This window comes from Entelurus aequoreus, linkage group LG21 (assembly GCF_033978785.1).
Source record: "Entelurus aequoreus isolate RoL-2023_Sb linkage group LG21, RoL_Eaeq_v1.1, whole genome shotgun sequence".
Lineage (NCBI taxonomy): Eukaryota > Metazoa > Chordata > Actinopteri > Syngnathiformes > Syngnathidae > Entelurus > Entelurus aequoreus.
The window spans coordinates 14,677,125-14,696,912 of NC_084751.1; the positions used below are offsets into that span (position 1 = coordinate 14,677,125).

A 19,788-nucleotide genomic window follows, 5' to 3' on the forward strand; every position below is an offset into this window, starting at 1 on the left:
GAGGTCGCCGGCTAGCGCGTCTGCTATCCATCTCAAAGTCCTCCTGGTTGTGTTGCTGTAGTCCGCCGCTAATACACCGATCCCACCTACAGCTTTCTTCTTTGCTATCTCCATTGTTCATTAAACAAATTGCAAAAGATTCACCAACACAGATGTCCAGAATACTGTGGAATTTTGCGATGAAAACAGAGCTGTTTGTATTGGGATACAATGGTGTCCGAATACTTCCGCTTCAACCCTTGACGTCACGCGCAAACGTCATCATACCTAGACGTTTTCAACCGGAAGTTTCCCGGGAAATTTAAAATTGCACTTTATAAGTTAACCCGGCCGTATTGGCATGTGTTGCAATGTTAAGATTTCATCATTGATATATAAACTATCAGACTGCGTGGTCGGTAGTAGTGGGTTTCAGTAGGCCTTTAAAGTTTTGGTGTTGTTTACTGGCATCATATTGCAGTCTGCACGTATGTCTTATGTGTGACTACCATCTACTGGTCACACTTATCATTACACCATGTACCAAATAAAATTGCTTTGAGGTCAGTAAGCACAACCAGAATTATTCCGCACAGTAGGCGCACCGGGTTATACGTTTTTGAGAAAATGAAAGGATTTTAAGTGTGCCTTATAGTCCGAAAAATACAGTTAATGGATTTTTTTGTCCATAAGTGTGAATTGTTGTTTGTCCATATGTGCCCTGTGATTGACTGACAACCAGCCTCTCTCCTGAAGCCAGCTAGGATGAGCTACAGCTCACCCATGACTCTAAAGTGGATTAGTGGTATGGAAAATGACTGAATGAATAGACACATTGACTTGAAGACACTGCAAAAAGCCAGTGTTCAAAAACAAGAAAAAAAATACAAAAATTAGGGGTATTTTATTTGAACTAAGCAAAATTATCTGCCAATAGAACAAGAAAATTCGGCTTGTCAAGACTTTCCAAAACAAGTAAAATTTGCTAACCTCAATGAACCCAAAAATACCTTAAAATAAGTATATTCTCACTAATAACAAGTTCACTTTTCTTGGTAGAAAAAAAAAAGAGACCTTTTTTGCTCAATATGTTGAAAAATATTCTTAAATTAAGTAAATGCTAGTGCCATTATCTTGACATAATGATATGCGCTCGGCATCATGATTTTTTTTTTTCATGCTTGAAGTAAGAAATTATTACTTTAAAAAAGTAATTTTATACTTGTGAGTGTTGATGACACAGCTTTGCATCAGTTGATATTCTAGTGTCAAGCATGTTTACTCAATATAGGTCATAAAATCTCAGCAACAAGCTGTAATATCTTACTGAGATCATTTAGGACCAAAACCCTTAAAACAAGTAAAACACTCTAACATAAAACCTGCTTAGTGAGAAGAATTATCTTATCAGACAGAAAATAATCAAATATCACCCTTATTTGAGATATTTAATCTTACTTAAATGTCAGTTTTTGCAGTGAACAGAAGATGAGGTTTCTGGCAAAAGAGTTTTAAAAACAAAAATATAAACAATAAACCTTACCAAATATATTAATTTTGGGTGCCTCTTTTTTGGACATGCAAAAAAACACACTAACCTTGATAGCATTGGTGGAGATCTGGATCTCGTGCAACTTCCTCATGGTGCCATCGCGGTCAATGAAGTAGGAGGAGGCCAGCTGGTGGAGGGCTTCCACATTTTGAGTGGCATTGGCGAGCTTCCTGTCCAGCTTGTTTTTGGCCAGGTACATCGTCAGCGCCTCTTCTCCTACAAGCAGAGTGAAGAGGAGGGACATTTTGTAAGGCAATTACTAAAATTCAAGAATAGTTGCTAGAGGAGTAACGGTACAAAGGCGTGCTGATTTCCTACACGGTACAGATTATAACTCCTGTAATGCTGCCAAAAAATTGCACTTATTTAGTCAAGATAGTTGTGGACCTCAAATATCAATCAATCAATCAATGTTTATTTATATAGCCCTAAATCACAAGTGTCTCAAAGGGCTGCACAAGCCACAACGACATCCTTGGTTGAGATCCCACATAAGGGCAAGGAAAAACTCACAACCCAGTGGGATGTCATTGAGAATGACTATGAGAAACCTTGGAGAGGACCGCAGATGTGGGTGACCCCCCCTGTAGGGGAGACCGGATGCAATGGACGTCGAGTGGGTCTAGCATAATATTGTGAGAGTCCAGTCCATAGCGGATCTAACATAATAGTGAGAGTCCAGTCCATAGTGGGGCCAGCCGGAGACCATCCCGGGCGGAGACGGGTCAGCAGCGCAGAGATGTCCCCAACCGATGCACAGGCGAGCGGTCCACCCCGGGTCCCGACTCTGGACAGCCAGCACTTCATCCATGTACTGTATGCATGTGAAAGCCCCACCCAAAATAAACACAGTAATGAATTAAGGCTTGTTTTCTGATGAGTTTAAGCAATTGTGGAATGCCCACTTTTAGCTCCAAATTGTGGGCGGGCTGCCTCATCATGCTGACATCACCCACATAAGACTGGAGGTCATTTCATATTGCACAATATGTGTTTTGGTAGCATCCTCATCATTAATCAAGTTATTTTCACATACAATTTGAAGGGATGAGCAAATATGGCTGCCAGATGCATTGTTGCAGGTGTAGCATTACAACTAAGGAAGTGTTCCGTGTCACAGCCCGGGCGCATTACAATGCGCACTAGTCTGTGCGCTCTGCTGATTGCACCTCCAAGAGCGCACCTCCAAGAGCGCACCTCCAAGAGCGCACCTCCAAGAGCGCACCTCCAAGAGCGCACCTCCAAGAGCGCGCCTGCGCGCGCCACTCCTGCAGAAGTTGCGCCGGTGCACAGCTGCAATCAAGCAACACTCATCACACCTGTCGTTGATGAGCGTCCTGGACTTCTTAAGCCAGTGCAGACCTGCGTTCCGTGCCAGAACGTAGTTTCCTGTTCAGTACAGTAAGCCGATACGTCAAGCTCAAATCGCACTTTTTGCCCTCTGTGTTTTCTTCCCCGTCGTGTTTATTGTCTCGTGTCCTCCTTGTCGCCTATCTGCAGCCTGCCTTCGTTCCCACGTCACGAGCGGTGTGTCTCGTCTCCCCGCGTTCCCTTTGGTTCCCTGGCTGCATCTTGGATCTCGACCTCCCGCCTGGACACAAACTCCCCTCGACATCACGTCTGCTCACGGACCTCTGAGCCAGCCCTGCCCCTCTTGGACTTACGCCTCTCGCTCAACACTCCCGGTAACACACACCAGTTAATTCACACACATAGTCGCACACGATACACCTATTTGGATTATTTCACACACTTCATTTATGATTATTATATACAAAGTATATTGTGTGTATATAATAATTAAACATAGAGTTAAACAACGTTCCTATTGTCTGTGTCGTCTCCTTCCCCTGTACACGTAACAGTCGGCCTGCGTATATTTCCAAGTGATGGGAATATGATGAAAGTATAGACCTCTGCAGTCCCAAAATGGGACGGACCAAGTGAGAGGAGTGTACTTTGCAGCAAACATTTACATGATTCTGACTTGGAAGAACAGTTTTGTTCGTAGTTTGAATGGAAAAAATCCAAAATACTCAAGCCAAATGTGATCCCGTATGTCAGAAGCACTCTCTAGGGAGACATATTAAGTCAGAACCTGTGGTAAAGCAGACCCGGCAATTAAAAACGAGAGAAAAAGAAGGTAAGCCGCTAGTATTCTATTTTGCGTCCTCTTCTACTGATGTTTTTTTCAAGATGCTTGAGGAAATGCTAAAAAAGCAAGAGGAAACAGGCTACGGTGTCTACGGAAGAGCAGGGAAGTCTGGAAATGGCAATTAAAAATGAGAGAAAAAGAAGGTAAACCGCTAGTATTCTATGTTGTGTCTTCTTCTACTGATGTTATTTTCAAGATGCTTGAGGAAATGCTAAAAAAGCAAGAGGAAACAGGCTACGGTGTCTACGGAAGAGCAGGGAAGTCTGGAAATGGCAATTAAAAACGAGAGAAAAAGAAGGTAAACCGCTAGTATTCTATGTTGTGTCTTCTTCTACTGATGTTATTTTCAAGATGCTTGAGGAAATGCTAAAAAAGCAAGAGAAAACAGGTTATGGTGTCTACGGACGAGCAGGGAAGTCTGGAAATGGCGGTTCTTTTTAGATTTATTTTTTGCTCAAAATATTAACCATATCAGTTTGACTACAGGCTTTTCTCACTCTTTCTTGTCTCTCCTTCGCACAGAGAGATAAAACAAGCGCACCTTCTTACATACGTCACATAGTGTCGCGCGTGCAACGTCATACGCCCTCGGCGAGCAGAGAGACAGTGGCATGGGTAAAGTTAGCTGTGGCAGGTGGTGCAAGCGGAGCGGTGCGAGTGGTCATACGAGAGAGAGAAGGCGCAAATCTGGTAACAAATGGAGGAATAATTCATTCCAAAGAAAAAAAGCACGGTGTACATCGTCTGGCGGTGGTTTGGCTTCAAGCGGGAAGATGTTGAACAGACAACCGTAATATGTCAAGTATGCGGCAAAAGTAGCAGCACTACACATTTATAGCATCCTTTGAAAAGTCACCCGCTAGAGAGTGAAGAGTGCTTGAAACTCCGCATGTCAACATCTCCGGCCGGTGCCACACCCAACAAAATGCCGAGCCTGGCGTCTTCCATTTCCACATCAACACCGTATGAAAAAAATAGTCAAAAACAGAAGGGGATAACGTCCGCAGTAACCTACCGCATAGCGAAGGACATACACTATTTGATTTCCTAGTATGCAGCTAATTTTTATTTTTACAGTTATTGAAATATCTTGTGTGACATCATGCACAAAAGTGCACTTTATTTGTTTTAAAATATTGTAGTGGCGTTCTGTACAAAAAGTGCACTTTAATTTAGTGTTGTTTTCATATGTCATCTTAGTGACATCATACACACAAGTGCACTCATTTTAAAATGTCTGAGAATCTTGCACTTTTTGTTTTGAAATTACATTAATGTTTGCGCCACTGCTTAGTAATTGTTTAATAAATACAGTTTTGGTAAATTGACTTCGTTGTGATTTCCCTCTCTGCATGAATTTTTTTTTTTTAAATTTAAATGTAAAATGAGCATATATTAATTCAGTATGAACAATAATGTTTTAATGTAGACACATAGAATCATCATACTGCTGTGATTATATGCATCAAGTGTTAATTCGGGGCTAGGGCAAGATATCTGTCAAGACGTGGACTATGGCGTGTTTGTTTTCCCGAGATGCAAGAGAACTTGGACATGGCATGAGGGTAAGGACATCTTTTATTTTAACACTAACTACAAAATACAAACTAAAGGGTACAAATCAAAAGGCGCGCACAAAGGCAGAGAACAAACTTGACTAATGAAACAAAAACTAGCACTTGGGCAAAAGACTATGAACAATAAACAAAAACTTACTTCGAACGCAGGGAACTATGGCATAGATTTCAAAGGTAGCATGGAGGTACAGAAGTAGCATGGGGGTCAGAAGCAAAACAGAGTTAATGTCACCAGGCTGACTTCCTGGCAACAATGGACTTAAATAATACATACACTACCGTTCAAAAGTTTGGGGTCACATTGAAATGTCCTTATTTTCAATGAAGATAACTTTAAACTAGTCTTAACTTTAAAGAAATACACTCTATACATTGCTAATGTGGTAAATGACTATTCTAGCTGCAAATGTCTGGTTTTTGGTGCATTATCTACATAGGTGTATAGAGGCCCATTTCCAGCAACTATCACTCCAGTGTTCTAATGGTACAATGTGTTTGCTCATTGGCTCAGAAGGCTAATTGATGATTAGAAAAACCTTCTGCAATCATGTTCACACATCTGAAAACAGTTTAGCTCGTTACAGAAGCTACAAAACTGACTTTCCTTTGAGCAGATTGAGTTTCTGGAGCATCACATTTGTGGGGTCAATTAAACGCTCAAAATGGCCAGAAAAAGAGAACTTTCATCTGAAACTCCACAGTCTATTCTTGTTCTTAGAAATGAAGGCTATTCCACAAAATTGTTTGGGTGACCCCAGACTTTTGAACGGTAGTGTACATGATTGACAACAGGTGCGCGAGTGCAAAACGTGAAACAGGTGAAACTGATGGTCGCTATGGTGACAAAACAAACAAGAGTGCACAAGGAGTCCAAAAACCAAACCGAACATAACCAAAACAAAACATGATCACACGGACATGACAATATCGAGATATATATCGTGTATCGTGACATGGCCTAAAAAATATTGAGATATTAATAAAAGGCCATATCGCCCAGCCCTATGGCATACCGTTACCTAGCTCAACATAATCTGAGTTTATGTATCAAAAATAAATAATTAGCTTGCACCAATATTAACAGGATGTATCATCACTCCATTTTTTTCCCAAAGTCAAAAGAAAAAACTGTAGTAACACTTCGGATTCCCTGTCGACCGTCAAATACAAAAAGAAGTAACTTCAGCAGGAAAAAATAAAAAAAACCAGATGCCCCAGTTTTCCAGGAACACATTTTCTGCTTTATCCCCAGTACGCGTGGGCACGCACTCCCAGAAACGGATTCACCCTGTTGGATTGGAATTACGATCCAAGAAAGGCGTCATATATACAGCAAGGCACTGTGTAGATATGCTCGGACCACATTGCCATTACAGAAATAGAGTACAAAGATCCCTATTGTGTTTGAATCGCACAGAAACAAGCGATTTACTTGCTTGTTAGGGTTGTTGCATTGTGTAAAAAGGTGCCCATGATATACTTCTATTTGTGTTGGTACTGCGTGGGAGAGATCAAGCCCGTGTTCGGTGCTTAACAAGTCCAAGGTTAGATGTATTTCGCTGCTATTATGAAGAACTTTTACCACTTTCTTTCTTTCATAGATCAAGAAAAACACAGCACGCATTAAACTCACATCTTCGAAAACAACTGAGATGTCTCACATCAGATAATGGATGTTCTCGTTCTCCAACCGGCTGGATGATAACTTGCCGATATGGCTGTCGGCGAGGATTTAGCCAAACTGACCTAATGAGCCCCTGTGGCCTTCACGAGCGTTGCTGTTGCTGTTGTTCAATGAAAAAGGTCAATGTGAAATTCATCTTCGGTAGTCGAATAGAGTTTCAGCCTTTAATGAGAAGGGAGTTTCAAATCACCTCTATTGTAATAAGGTTCGATTTTTGCAAAGGAACAAGAAATCGATGAGGCAACAAAAAGTCATTGTGTCTTCTTCTATCTCTTCAATTGTTTTGAGTGTAAATGAGTAAATGCTTATACTGACTTAGGGCCTGATCTAGTAAAGGTTTGAGTGTATTAAAACATGTGCAAACTTGATAGCATATGCAAAAATCTATGCTCGTCCAAACATTTTCCACTGAGGGCCGCACACGGAAAAATTTAAGCATGCGGGGGCCATTTTGATATGTTTCTTAACAAAACATATGGATTTTTTTTTTTTTTAACCTTTAGGGCTCCCGGGGACTATAAAGGGTCTCAGTCATTAAACTGTTAAAAATAAGTGAAATTATTATTATTTTTTATTTAACACTTACAGTAAATCTCTATATCAACTTGAGGTTGATATAAAGTAAAAAAAAAAAAAAGGTTTTCTGTCAAAGACAACTTTGTTTTTTATAGTAAAACTGAAATATGCAGTATTTAGTTATTAGAGCCTTAAAAGATCAATAATGCAGGACACCATAGATTTTAATTCTTTAATATTTTTGAGTAATCACAGTGAAAAGTTCAATAAAATCCTACTAAATATATTTGGGATTCAAAAGGTCCCCCACTCATAAAGTGATACATTTGTATTAGTTTTTTTTTTACTTTTAACACTTTAATTACGAGATCAATTTCAGATATATCTGTCGATTTTACGTTTGAACTATTATTTTGTTTGTGTTATGCTCTTTTGTCAAATAAAACTTTGATGTTTTTTTATGGCAACCACACAATATAAATGATAATAAATATATACATATTTTTTCCACGTAAAACATTTTAAAGTGATATTTTTTAAGTAATAATTCATTATAACATAGATTTTTAGTCTTTTTTTTTTTTTTAGCAATGGCAAAAAAAAAGAAAAATAAACAAAGACAAAAGAAAAAAAACTTGCTTTGTGCCAAATTGCAACTTTTTCTTGTTAGATTTCACCTCATTCCACTTTTTTTAAATGTTTTTTTAAAATTTTGCAATATTATCACTTTTACAATTTTTGCAGAATGTGTGGCGGGCCGGTAAACAATTAGCTGCTGGCCGCAAATGGCCCCCGGGCCGCACTTTGGACACCCCTGTCTTAAACGGTCAAAAGTTTACATATTATTGTTTTTGTTTCATCTGACCACAGAACTTTCCTCCAGAAGGTCTTATCTTTGTTCATGTGATGTCAGATGAAACAAAAATGCAGCTGTTTGGCCACAATACCCAGCAATATGTTTGGAGGAGAAAAGGTGAGGCCTTTAATCCCAGGAACACCAACCCTACCGTCAAGCATGGTGGTGGTAGTATTATGCTCTGGGCCTGTTTTGCTGCCGATGAAACTGGTGCTTTACAGAGAGTAAATGGGACAATGAAAAAGGAGGATTACCTCCAAATTCGTTAGGACAACCTAAAATCATCAGCCCGGAGGTTGGGTCTTGGGCGCAGTTGGGTGTTCCAACAGGACAATGACCCCAAACACACATCAAAAGTGGTAAAGGAATGGCTAAATCAGCTTAGAATTAAGGTTTTTTAATGGCCTTTCCAAAGTCCTGACTTAAACATGTGGACAATGCTGAAGAAACAAGTCCATGTCAGAAAACCAACAAATTTGGCTGACCTGCACCAATTTTGTCAAGAGGAGTGGTCAAAAATTCAACCAGAAGCTTGTGGATGGCTACCAAAAGTGCCTTATTGCAGTGAAACTTGCCAAGGGACATGTAACCAAATATTAACATTGCCGTATGTATTCATTACTCCGGTACTCTTGTCTTGTTCTGTATATTGTACAATATTTTGTATTTCTACAGTGTTGTGTATATTGTACATGATTGCTTATTATTTTTATTGGATAGTAGTCTGTTTATTTCAATTGTTAGTTTTTTTCTTTATTACCTCTTGTGTAATTTATTTTTACCCCATTTTTGTTCCCACTACCGCGCCTTAAGTTAGAGTCCTTAATCTTGTTATATGCAAATATAATGACAATAAAGTCCATTCTATTCTATTCTATTCTATTCTATTCTATTCTTTTGACCCAGCAGATTTGGTCAAATTTTCAGTAGACCCATAATAAATTAATAAAAGAACCAAACTTCATGAATGTTTTTTGTGACCAACAAGTATCTGCTCCACTCTATCACAAACAAATAAGAGTTGTAGACATTATTGGAAACTCAAGACAGCCATGAGATTATGTTCTTTACAAATGTATGTAAACTTTTGACCACAACTGTATGTATATGCAGGATATAAGCTGCAATATTAGGAGGAGACGATGCAGGTATAATCATTTAGGGCTCTAACTTTGATTCATCAAGACTGAAACTGTTCTGTCACCGCTGTCTCGCGTCTATATTTGCACATCTGGAATGTTCGTGCAAACTGGCAGTTGCATACAAATGGCAATAAGAAAAGGGAGACGATGGACGATGGAGAGAGAATATTCCGTCTGTGTGTCAATTTGATCAAATTCTATTTATTTGTTTTAGTGTCCGCTTGCAGTTTTCATGTTTTTTTTTTTAATGGTAAAATATAATATTATAACATGCGTTTGGTGTTGATTGTCTGGACCCCAGAATGCAGAGAAGACAGGTGAAGTGCAGGTAAAAACTATTTTGAAGTGAAGTGAATTATATTTATATAGCACTTTTTCTCTCGAGACTCAAAGCACTTTTACATAGCGAAAGTCATTATCAACATTTAAGCCATCGTGGGTGACGTGTCTTGCCTAAGCACACATCGGCAGTGACTAAGATGACTAAGACTAAGATGGCGGAAGCTGGAATCGAAGCTGGAACCCTCAAATTGGTGGCACAGCCGCGCTTAATTTCCCCCTGAGGATTAATAAAGTACTTTAGTTTTTTTTCTTCCTGATTCTACTAACTGAGCCACACCGTCCCCCATATTAGGGAAAACACAAAAGTAGTGCAGCAGGTAAGGGTAAGACAAAAGCAACCAGGCACAGGAAGCTTGGGGAAAAGTATGGAGCACATTAAAACTGGGGTACCTAAGTTTTATTCTTGAACTAAAAAGCATATAAGCATAATACAGTTGTGGAGGGGGGCGTGGTCGGCACGCCTCCTGCGGGAATAGAGTTTGTATGGCCCAGCTGACAGGTGAGTAGATTGCCCAGCTGGGGCTGATTATCTAATCACCTGTCGCCGTTATCGGCAGGGGCCGCGGCCATGAGGATGGGAACGGCGGCTGAGAGATAAGCGCACACACCCGGGACACAGAAAGAGCGAGAAACCGCAAGCACACGTGACTGAAAAGTCCTGCACCCTGGTGTACATGCCAATAAAGACTTGTTCAAACCCGCTGTCCGGGCTCAAGAAGATCTATCGGCCTCAGGAGAACCCTCCCCACACAGAGAGACTTTCACAACAGTATATCGTAACAGTAAGCATTTCTGAAAAAAATGTACATCTGCATGCTGTCTGTGCCTTATAATTAAAGGCCTACTGAAACCCACTACTACCGACCACGCAGTCTGATAGTTTATATATCAATGATGAAATCTTAACATTGCAACACATGCCAAAACGGCCGGGTTAACTTATAAAGTGCAATTTTAAATTCCCCGCTAAACTTCCGGTTGAAAACGTCTATATATGATGACGTATGCGCGTGACGTCCATCGTTGAACCGGAAGTATTGGTACACCATTGAATCCAATACAAAAAGCTCTGATTTCATCTCAAAATTCCACAGTATTCTGGACATCTGTGTTGGTGAATCTTTTGCAATTTGTTTAATGAACAATGAAGACTGCAAAGAAGAAAGTTGTAGGTGGGATCGGTGTATTAGCGGCGGACTACAGCAACACAACCAGGAGGACTTTGAGATGGATAGCAGACGCGCTAGCCGGCAACCTCACCTTGACTTCCTCCGTCTCCGGGCCGCCGACCGCATCTATGATTGTCGCTCCGTCGATCGCTGGAACGCAAGTGAGCACGGGTGTTGATGAGCAGATGAGGGCTGGCGTAGGTGGATAGCTAATGTTTTTATCATAGCTCTGACGAGGTCCCGTAGCTAAGTTAGCTTCAATGGCGTCATTAGCAACAGCATTGTTAAGCTTCGCCAGGCTGGAAAGCATTAACCGTGTAGTTACATGTCCATGGTTTAATAGTATTGTTGATTTTCTGTCTATCCTTCCAGTCAGGGGTTTATTTATTTTGTTTCTATCTGCATTTAAGCCCGATGTGCTATCACGTTAGCTCCGTAGCTAAAGAGCTTCGCCGATGTATTGTCGTGGAGATAAAAGTCACTGTAAATGTCCATTTCGCGTTCTCGACTCTCATTTTCAAGAGGATATAGTATCCGAGGTGGTTTAAAATACAAATCTGTGATCCACAATAGAAAAAGGAGAAAGTGTGGAATCCAATGAACCCTTGTACCTAAGTTACAGTCAGAGCGAAAAAAGATACGTCCTGCACTGCACTATAGTCCTTCACTCTCACGTTCCTCATCCACAAATCTTTCATCCTCGCTCAAATTAATGGGGTAATCGTCGCTTTCTCGGTCCGAATCGCTCTCGCTGCATTGAAAACAATGGGGAAATGTGAGGAGCCTTTCAACCTGTGACGTCACGCTACTTTCGGTACAGGCAAGGCTTTTTTTTATCAGCGACCAAAAGTTGCGAACTTTATCGTCGATGTTCTCTACTAATATCGCAATATCGCAAAATTATCAAGTATAATTTAATTAAAAAAAATAATTTCAGTAGGCCTTTAAGTATTTTAGTAAATAAAACCCCAGAAGACAAACCCCTCCAGATTCGATCACAGGATTTTAAAAAAGTAGGGGGAAAGCAGAGACCACGAAGTAGCCCCCTCATTGGCTGACCACCTTGAAATATCGCAAATACCTGCACTTGTTGTTACAGTATATTGGTAAGAAAAAAAAAAAAAAAGAGAGAAAATCAGAGGAAGAAAAGAAAGACGCTGTACATCTAAAAAAACAAACAAAGAAAAGCCAAAACTCGAATAAATATTTTCCGATATTTTGTGTGTATTATTTTCTGTGGCGATGTGTGTTCCTGCTAGTCTGCAACAAATATGAACTCCGATGCAACTTCTGACCGTCAACAACCTATGCGTGTGCACGTAAAACTCTTGTGCACTTCCAGAGAGGAGGTGACTGGGGGGGGGGGGGGGGGGGGGGGGGGGGGGGGGGGCTATCAGTGAGGTGTGCAGAGTGGGGGCGAGATTTACAGTTTTGACACAAGTGACACAAGATTCAAGTACCCCAGCTTCAAGGTACAAAGCAAAAATAATCCTGCAAAAAATGCATCTGATTGGCAACCAGGGACAGATGTGTTCTGATTGCCAATTACGAACAGTTGAGGGAGTCAGCGCTTGGAAGGAAGTAGTATCAAATGGAAGCAAATAGAAAGTGAAACCAAAAAAAAAAAGACTGCTTCACAAGAAATAAAACAACATACAAGTAACTAATAATAACGGTTATTATAGATAATGACTATGTGTCTGATATGAAAAAAACGTCTTGCAACATCTATTTAGCATGGAATGATCCAGAAGCACCATCAGCATGCTAAAAGTAGGTTTTGTTGTCTAGATCGCGCTTCAATATAGCCAAGAAAAGGTGGTTCATAATATATTTGTGCACTGACTGTCAACAACATCACAAAACGCCACATATGATGCCATGAATGTGGAGGAAATGAGTGTCTCCATGGTGACAGTCGGTATACATGCAAATCTGCATTTAATAGGGCGGTCTGCACCACTTTTGCACTTGTTATCAATTGTACACAAACAGTCTTAGTAGATCACCGCACCTCAATAGCACCCACAGGGCTGATTTACTCAGATCCAAATACCTCATGCTAAGCATTATATATATTTCAGTGTTATAACTTTACCTTCATCTATAGTTAATAAGCCAATATTCGTCCGTTCTCCTTTTTCTGTCTACACACATTGTCTGCTTTTAAGTACTCCGTGATTGTGCGCTGTGCGAACATGCTCCTCTGCATGACACGACGTGACGACGGGTGGGGGACCAGTACTTTTTAGAGGCGGTATAGTACCGAATATGATTCATTAGTATCGTGGTACTATACTAATAGCGGTATACCGTTCAACCCTGGTACGCGCTAACCTTCAGTAAATCCACAATGTTATAGTTTGCACTTGCTGTTTAGCACTTGTTTTTTGGATCATAAGTCTGAATGTGGACAGGAAAAGAATAACAGGTCGTACAATTTTGAAATAAACCAAAATGACACATGTCTTCACCTAAAGGCCTAACTCAGTGGTGTCAAATGTACGGCCCGAGGCCGGATCAGGCCCGCCAACAGGTTTTATACTCAATGGGAGACCGGACTTTCTGCTCCGCCGCTCCCAGTCTGTGGAACGCTCTCCCTGACCACCTGAGGGCACCACAGACTGTGGATGCTTTTTAAAAGAAGGCTTAAAGGCTTTTTTTTTAGATATGTGCATACTAGCTATAGCTATTTGGCTGTTCTAGTTTTTATTTTTATTTATTTTTTTATCATCTTTTTTTATTTCTTTTATTTTTATTTTTTTTAATACACTGTAGCACTTTGAGATTGTTTACTCAATATAAAGTGCTTTTTACAAATACAATCTATTATTAATATTATTATTATTATTATTATTATCCGGCCGCGGGATAAGTTTGCTAAGTCTAAACATTAACCTGTAATTTTTGAATTAAATAAACAGCTGTTCCAAATGTGTCCAGTGGATGTCGCAATAGCAATTATTTGTATTTTTGTAGATGATGCTACAAAATAAACCACATGATGTTAGTACTCAGTCGAGAAAAAATATCAAACTAAATCAGTGTTTTTCAACCTTTTTGAGCAGAGGCAAATATTTTGCGATGAAAAAATCCGGAGGCACACCATCAGCAGAAATCATTAAAAAACGACAGTAAAAAGTCGTTGTCGCAATTGTTGGATATGACTTTAAACCATAACCAAGCATGCATCACTATAGCTCTTGTCTCAAAGTAGGTGCACTGTCACCACCTGTCACATCAGGCCGTGACTTTTTTGAATTTTTTGCTGTTCTCCTGTGTGTAGTGTTTTAGTTATTGTGTTGCGCTCCTAATTTGTTGGCTTTTTCTCTTTTTTTGGTATATTCCTGTAGCAGTTTCATGTCTTCCTTTGAGCGATATTTCCCGCATCTACTTTGTTTTAGCAATCAAGAATATTTCAGTTGTTTTTATCCTTCTTTTTGGGGACATTGTTGATTGTCATGTCATGTTCGGATATACATTGTGGACGCCGTCTATGCTCCACAGTAAGTCTTTGCTGTCGTCCAGCATTCTGTTTTTGTTTCCGTTGTAGTCAGTTCAGTTTTAGTTTTGTTCTGCATAGCCTTCCCTAAGCTTCAATGCTTTTTTCTTAGAGGCACTCTTTTGTTTCTTTTTGGTTTAAGCATTAGACACCTTTTTACCTGCACACTGCCTCTTGCTGTCTCCGACATCTACAAAGCAATTGGCCACCTGCTGCCACCTACTGATATGGAAGAGTATTACACGGTTACTCTGCCGAGCTCTAGACAGCACCGACACTCAACAACAACACATCATTTGCAGACTATAATTAATGGTTTGCAAAAAATATTTTTAACCCAAATAGGTGAAATTAGATACACAGCACACCAGACTGTATCTCACGGCACACTCCCCGCGGCACAGTGGTTGAAAAACACTGGACTACATAAATAGCATACTGTAATTTATCTTGATAGTTTGAAAATTAACACCGATGATGAACATTATCACATCATTTATTCAGAAAATGTCATTAACGACATAAAGATAGAATACTAGAGATGTCTGATAATATCGGACTGCCAATATTATCGGCCGATAAATGCTTTAAAATATAAAATCGGAAATTATCGGTATCGGTTTAAAAAAGTACAATTTATGACTTTTTAAAACACCACTGTACGGAGTGGTACACGGACATAGGGAGAAGTACAGAGCGCCAATGAACCTTAAAGGCACTGCCTCTGCGTGCCGGCCCAATCACATACACACAAGTGAATGCAAGTCATACTTGGTCAACAGCCATACAGGTCACACTGAGGGTGACCGTATAAACAACTTTAACACTGTTACAAATATGCGCCACACTGTGAACCCACACCGAACAAGAATGACAAACACATTTCGGGAGAACATCCGCACCGTAACACAACATAAACACAACAGAACAAATACCCAGAACCCCTTGCAGCACTAACTATTCCGGGACTCTACAATATATACCCCCGTCCCCCAACTCCGCCCACCTCAACCTCCTCATGCTCTCTCAGGGAGAGCATGTCCCAAATTCCAAGCTGCTGTTTTGAGGCATGTTCAAAAAATAATGCACTTTGTGACTTCAATAATAAATATGGCAGTGCCATGTTGGCATTTTTTCCATAACTTGAGTTGATTTATTTTGGAAAACCTTGTTACATTGTTTAATGCATCCAGCGGGGCATCACAACAAAATGAGGCATAATAATGTGTTAATTCCACGACTGTATATATCGGTTGATATCGGAATCGGTAATCAAGAGTTGGACAAAATCGGAATATCGGCAAAAAGGCCATTAACGGACATCTCTATAGAATACTATTAACCGCAACATGTAAGTGTAAAAATGTGTACATTTTCAGAATGCGCGTGTTCTATTATTTTTGTCTTTATTTTTAAGTTATCGTGCCGTGATTTTACCAGTCCGGCCCACTTGGGAGTACATTTTTCTCCGTGTGGGCCCCGATCTAAAACGAGTTTGACACCCCTGGCCTAACTCCATTCTTGTTTTGTTTTTTTTGTTTTTTCGTGGAAGTCAAATCCGATGACCTCCCAGAGTAAAATATGAATGCTCTCTCGCTGTAACAGGTCCAAATATTTACCCAGCACCCGGCAATCACTCTGCTTTGCATGTCATACATTTGTTTGTTGACACATTCTCCAAAAACTTCGAGCTGCCTATTCTCTGCCAACATCATTATTTATCCATGCCTTGTCGTGAGCGAAAGCGCAAGGAGCAAACAAGCAAACACCAATTCCAATCCCACAGGAACGAGCCTTGGAAGATTAGGGTTCAAAAAGGCAATGCATCGTGTCAGATAGGCTTATTTGCAGGGTCCGCATGTGCTTATTCGGCCCCCGGCGATGCATCGGAATCGGTCGCTTAACCTGTGGCCGTGACTGCCGGTCCGAGTCCAAGTCGCACGCCTGGTTAGAGCACAAGCCCTGATAGGATAAGCACCCCTTCCGGGCCCCTTCTCCCCTCAAGGCCCCGGCTGTTACTTACATACACTTGTCCAGCACTGTACTGGTATTTTATAGGCAGCCATTGCTGTATAACACAGTTAGCCTGTTCATAAATATTTGTGGTTATTGCTGCTGTAGTCTTGTCAAATAATACATTACAGACCACCCCACTCACCACAATTAAATGTGCTTTGTTTACAGCTAATAATATCTTTTAAATGTAATATGTCACCTTGAAACCCCCCACGCCCCCCCTGCAAGGCACCGATTTTAATGTATGCACGTATATATGGTGATGTTGATGAGGGTTGAGAGTGCAAGTAGTGTTTTAAAGAAATGGAAAGGCTGAGAGTGCTCCGTTCGCTGTTAATGATACATATGTGGGTCACTTTACGGAGGAACATAAAATGGTACTACTACAGTATGTGTGGCACTTGTCCAATAGAAAGGAGGCTAGTGGTTCTTTTTTTTTTTTTTTCAACATAGGAATTTCTGCTTCTGTGTGCAATTTTTGACATTGGCGATGCAAAAAAAAAAACAATGTAAAATGCAGACTAGGGTTGTCCCTGTACCGAAATGTATTTTGATACCTACTACATTGCCAAAAGTATTTGACCGCCCATCCAAATGATGGGAATCAGGTGTCCTAATCAATTGGCCCGGTGTATAAAATCAAGCACTCAGGCATGGAGACTGTTTCTACAAACATTTGTGAAAGAATGGGCCGCTCTCAGTGATTTCCAGCATGGAACTGTCACAGGATGCCACCTGTGCAACAAATCCATCCATCCATCCATCCATTTTCTACCGCATGTCCCTTTTTTGGGGTCGCGGGTGGTGCTGGAGCCTATCTCAGCTGCATTCGGGCGGAAAGCGGGGTACGCCCTGGACAAGACGCCACCTCATCACAGGGCCAACACAGACAACAGAGACAACACACTCACATTCACACACCAGGGCCAATTTAGTGTTGCCAATCAACCTATCCCCAGGTGCATGTCTTTGGAGGTGGGAGGAAGCCGGAGTACGCAGTCACGGGGGAGAACATGCAAACTCCACACAGAAAGATCCCGAGCCCGGGATTGAACTCAGGACTACTCAGGACCTTCGTATTGTGAGGCACATGCACTAACCCCTGTGCCACCATGCTACAAATCCAGTCGTGAAATGTCCTCGCTCCGAAATATTCCAAAGTCAACTTTATTATGCTCTTGACCTCTTGGCCAGGTCACCCTTGTGAAAGAGATCTTGATCTCAATGGGTTTTCTTATCTGGTTAAATAAAGGTTCTATTATAAGAAAAGTGAAGAGTTTGGGAACAACAGCAAGTCAGCCACCAAGTGGTAGGCCATGTAAAATGACAGAGAGGGGTCGGCGGATGCTGAAGCGCATAGTGCAAAGACTTTCTGCACAGTCAGTTGCTACAGAGCTCCACACTTCATGTGACCTTCCGATTAGCCCACGTACAGTACGCAGAGAACTTCATGGAATGGGTTTCCATGGCCGTGCAGCTGCATCTAAGCCATACATCACCAAGTCCAATGCAAAGCTTCGGATGCAGTGGTGTAAAGCATGTCGCCACTGGACTCTAGAGCAGTGGAGACGCCTTCTCTGGACTGATGAATAACGCTTTTCCATCTGGAATTTTAATGGACAAGTCTGGGTTTGGAGATTGCAAGGAGAACTCTACATTTCGGACTGCATTGTGCCGAGTGTGAAATTTGGTGGAGGAGGAATTATGGTGTGGGGTTGGTTTTTCAGGAGTTGGGCTTGGCCCCTTAGTTCCAGTGAAAGGAACTTTGAATGCTCCGGGATACCAAAACATGTTGGACAATTCCATGGGATGGCACTTCAAGTTCATATGTGAGTAAAGGCAGGTGGCCAAATACTTTTGGCAATATAGCGTATGTTTCTTATTGCAATCCAAGAACAATTTAGTGCTTAAATAAAATAGGGAACATACTAGGCAACTTGTCTTTTAGTAGTAAGTAAGCAAACAAATGCGCTTAATTCATACTTGCCACATACTTGTGGTTGGGGGCGTGGTTATTTACCGCTAGAATTCACCAACTCGAGTATTTCATATATATTTCATATATATTTCATATATATATATATATATATATATATATATATATATATATATATATATATATATATATATATATATATATATATATATGTATATATATATACATGTATGAAATACTTGACTTTCAGTGAATTCTAGCTATATATATATATTTATTTTATTTACATAAAAGAAATACTTGAATTATCTATCCATTAGAGGGCAGTATTGTCCTGTTTAACTTCTCTGTTCATGACTGAGAAATAATTTCGGCCACCGTGTTCAATGGAGAAGTCTGTTCTACATATTTACAGGCAACATACACCTTCCCCTTCGAACTGTCCTGGATGAACTGAAATTCTTGATCCATTCGTTTTGGAACTTGCAAGCGTATTTATATCGTGGGAAAGCGGACGTGAGAATAGGCTGTCCCCACTCCGTCTCAGGTCCGCATTGAGCTGGAGGGGGCGTGGCCTCCAGCTCCGGCTGAATACCGGGAGTTTGTCGGGAGAAAATCTCTGCCGGGAGGTTGTCGGGAGAGGCGCTGAATAACGGGATTCTCCCGCTAAAAACGGGAGGGTTGGCAAGTATGGCTTAATTTGTCTGCTGACATATGCAGTAACATATTGTGTCACATATCATTCTATTATTTTGTCAACATTATGAGGGACAAGCCGTAAACATTTATTATTAATCTACTTGTTAATTTACTGTTAATATCTGGTTATTTTCTGTTTTAACATGTTCTATCTACACTTCTGTCAAAATGTAATAATCACTTATTCTTCTGTTGTTTGGATACTTTACATTAGTTTGGGATGATACCACACATTTAGGTATCGATCCGATACCATGTAGTTACAGGATCATACATTGGTCATATTCAAAGTCCGCATGTGTCCAGGGACATATTTCCTGACCTTATAAACATAATATAAATGTTTAAAGAAGCAAAAAAAGTGTTGTGACAATAAAAAATATATATGTAATCATAGTAATATCGACTAGATACGCTCTTGTACTTGATATCATTACAGTGGATGTTTTCAATTTAGAAAAAAAATCATAATATGACTCCTTTAATGCGCCTTATAATCCGGTGCACCTTTTGTATTTAAAAAGAACAATGAATAGACCCGCTCATCTGCAGTACACCTTATACTCCGGTGCGCCCTATTGTCCAGAAAATACGGTAAACTCATTTCTTGCAAAGTGAGTTACGTCGAGCCTCTATTTCTTATTATATTGATGATCAGGGCTG

General features: G+C 40.4%; 1 protein-coding gene across 5 annotated transcripts in view; it reads right to left on the bottom strand.

Annotated features, from left to right (window-relative positions):
• The window catches only part of brinp1 (bone morphogenetic protein/retinoic acid inducible neural-specific 1), a 338,696-nt gene that overhangs the window by 145,938 nt on the left and 172,970 nt on the right, over window positions 1-19,788 (bottom strand). For all 5 annotated transcript variants that reach the window (XM_062031022.1, XM_062031017.1, XM_062031021.1 and 2 more), the window contains one exon: window positions 1,578-1,747. In XM_062031022.1, the coding sequence (XP_061887006.1) occupies window positions 1,578-1,747 (170 nt within the window). The remainder of the gene's footprint in view (window positions 1-1,577; window positions 1,748-19,788) is intronic.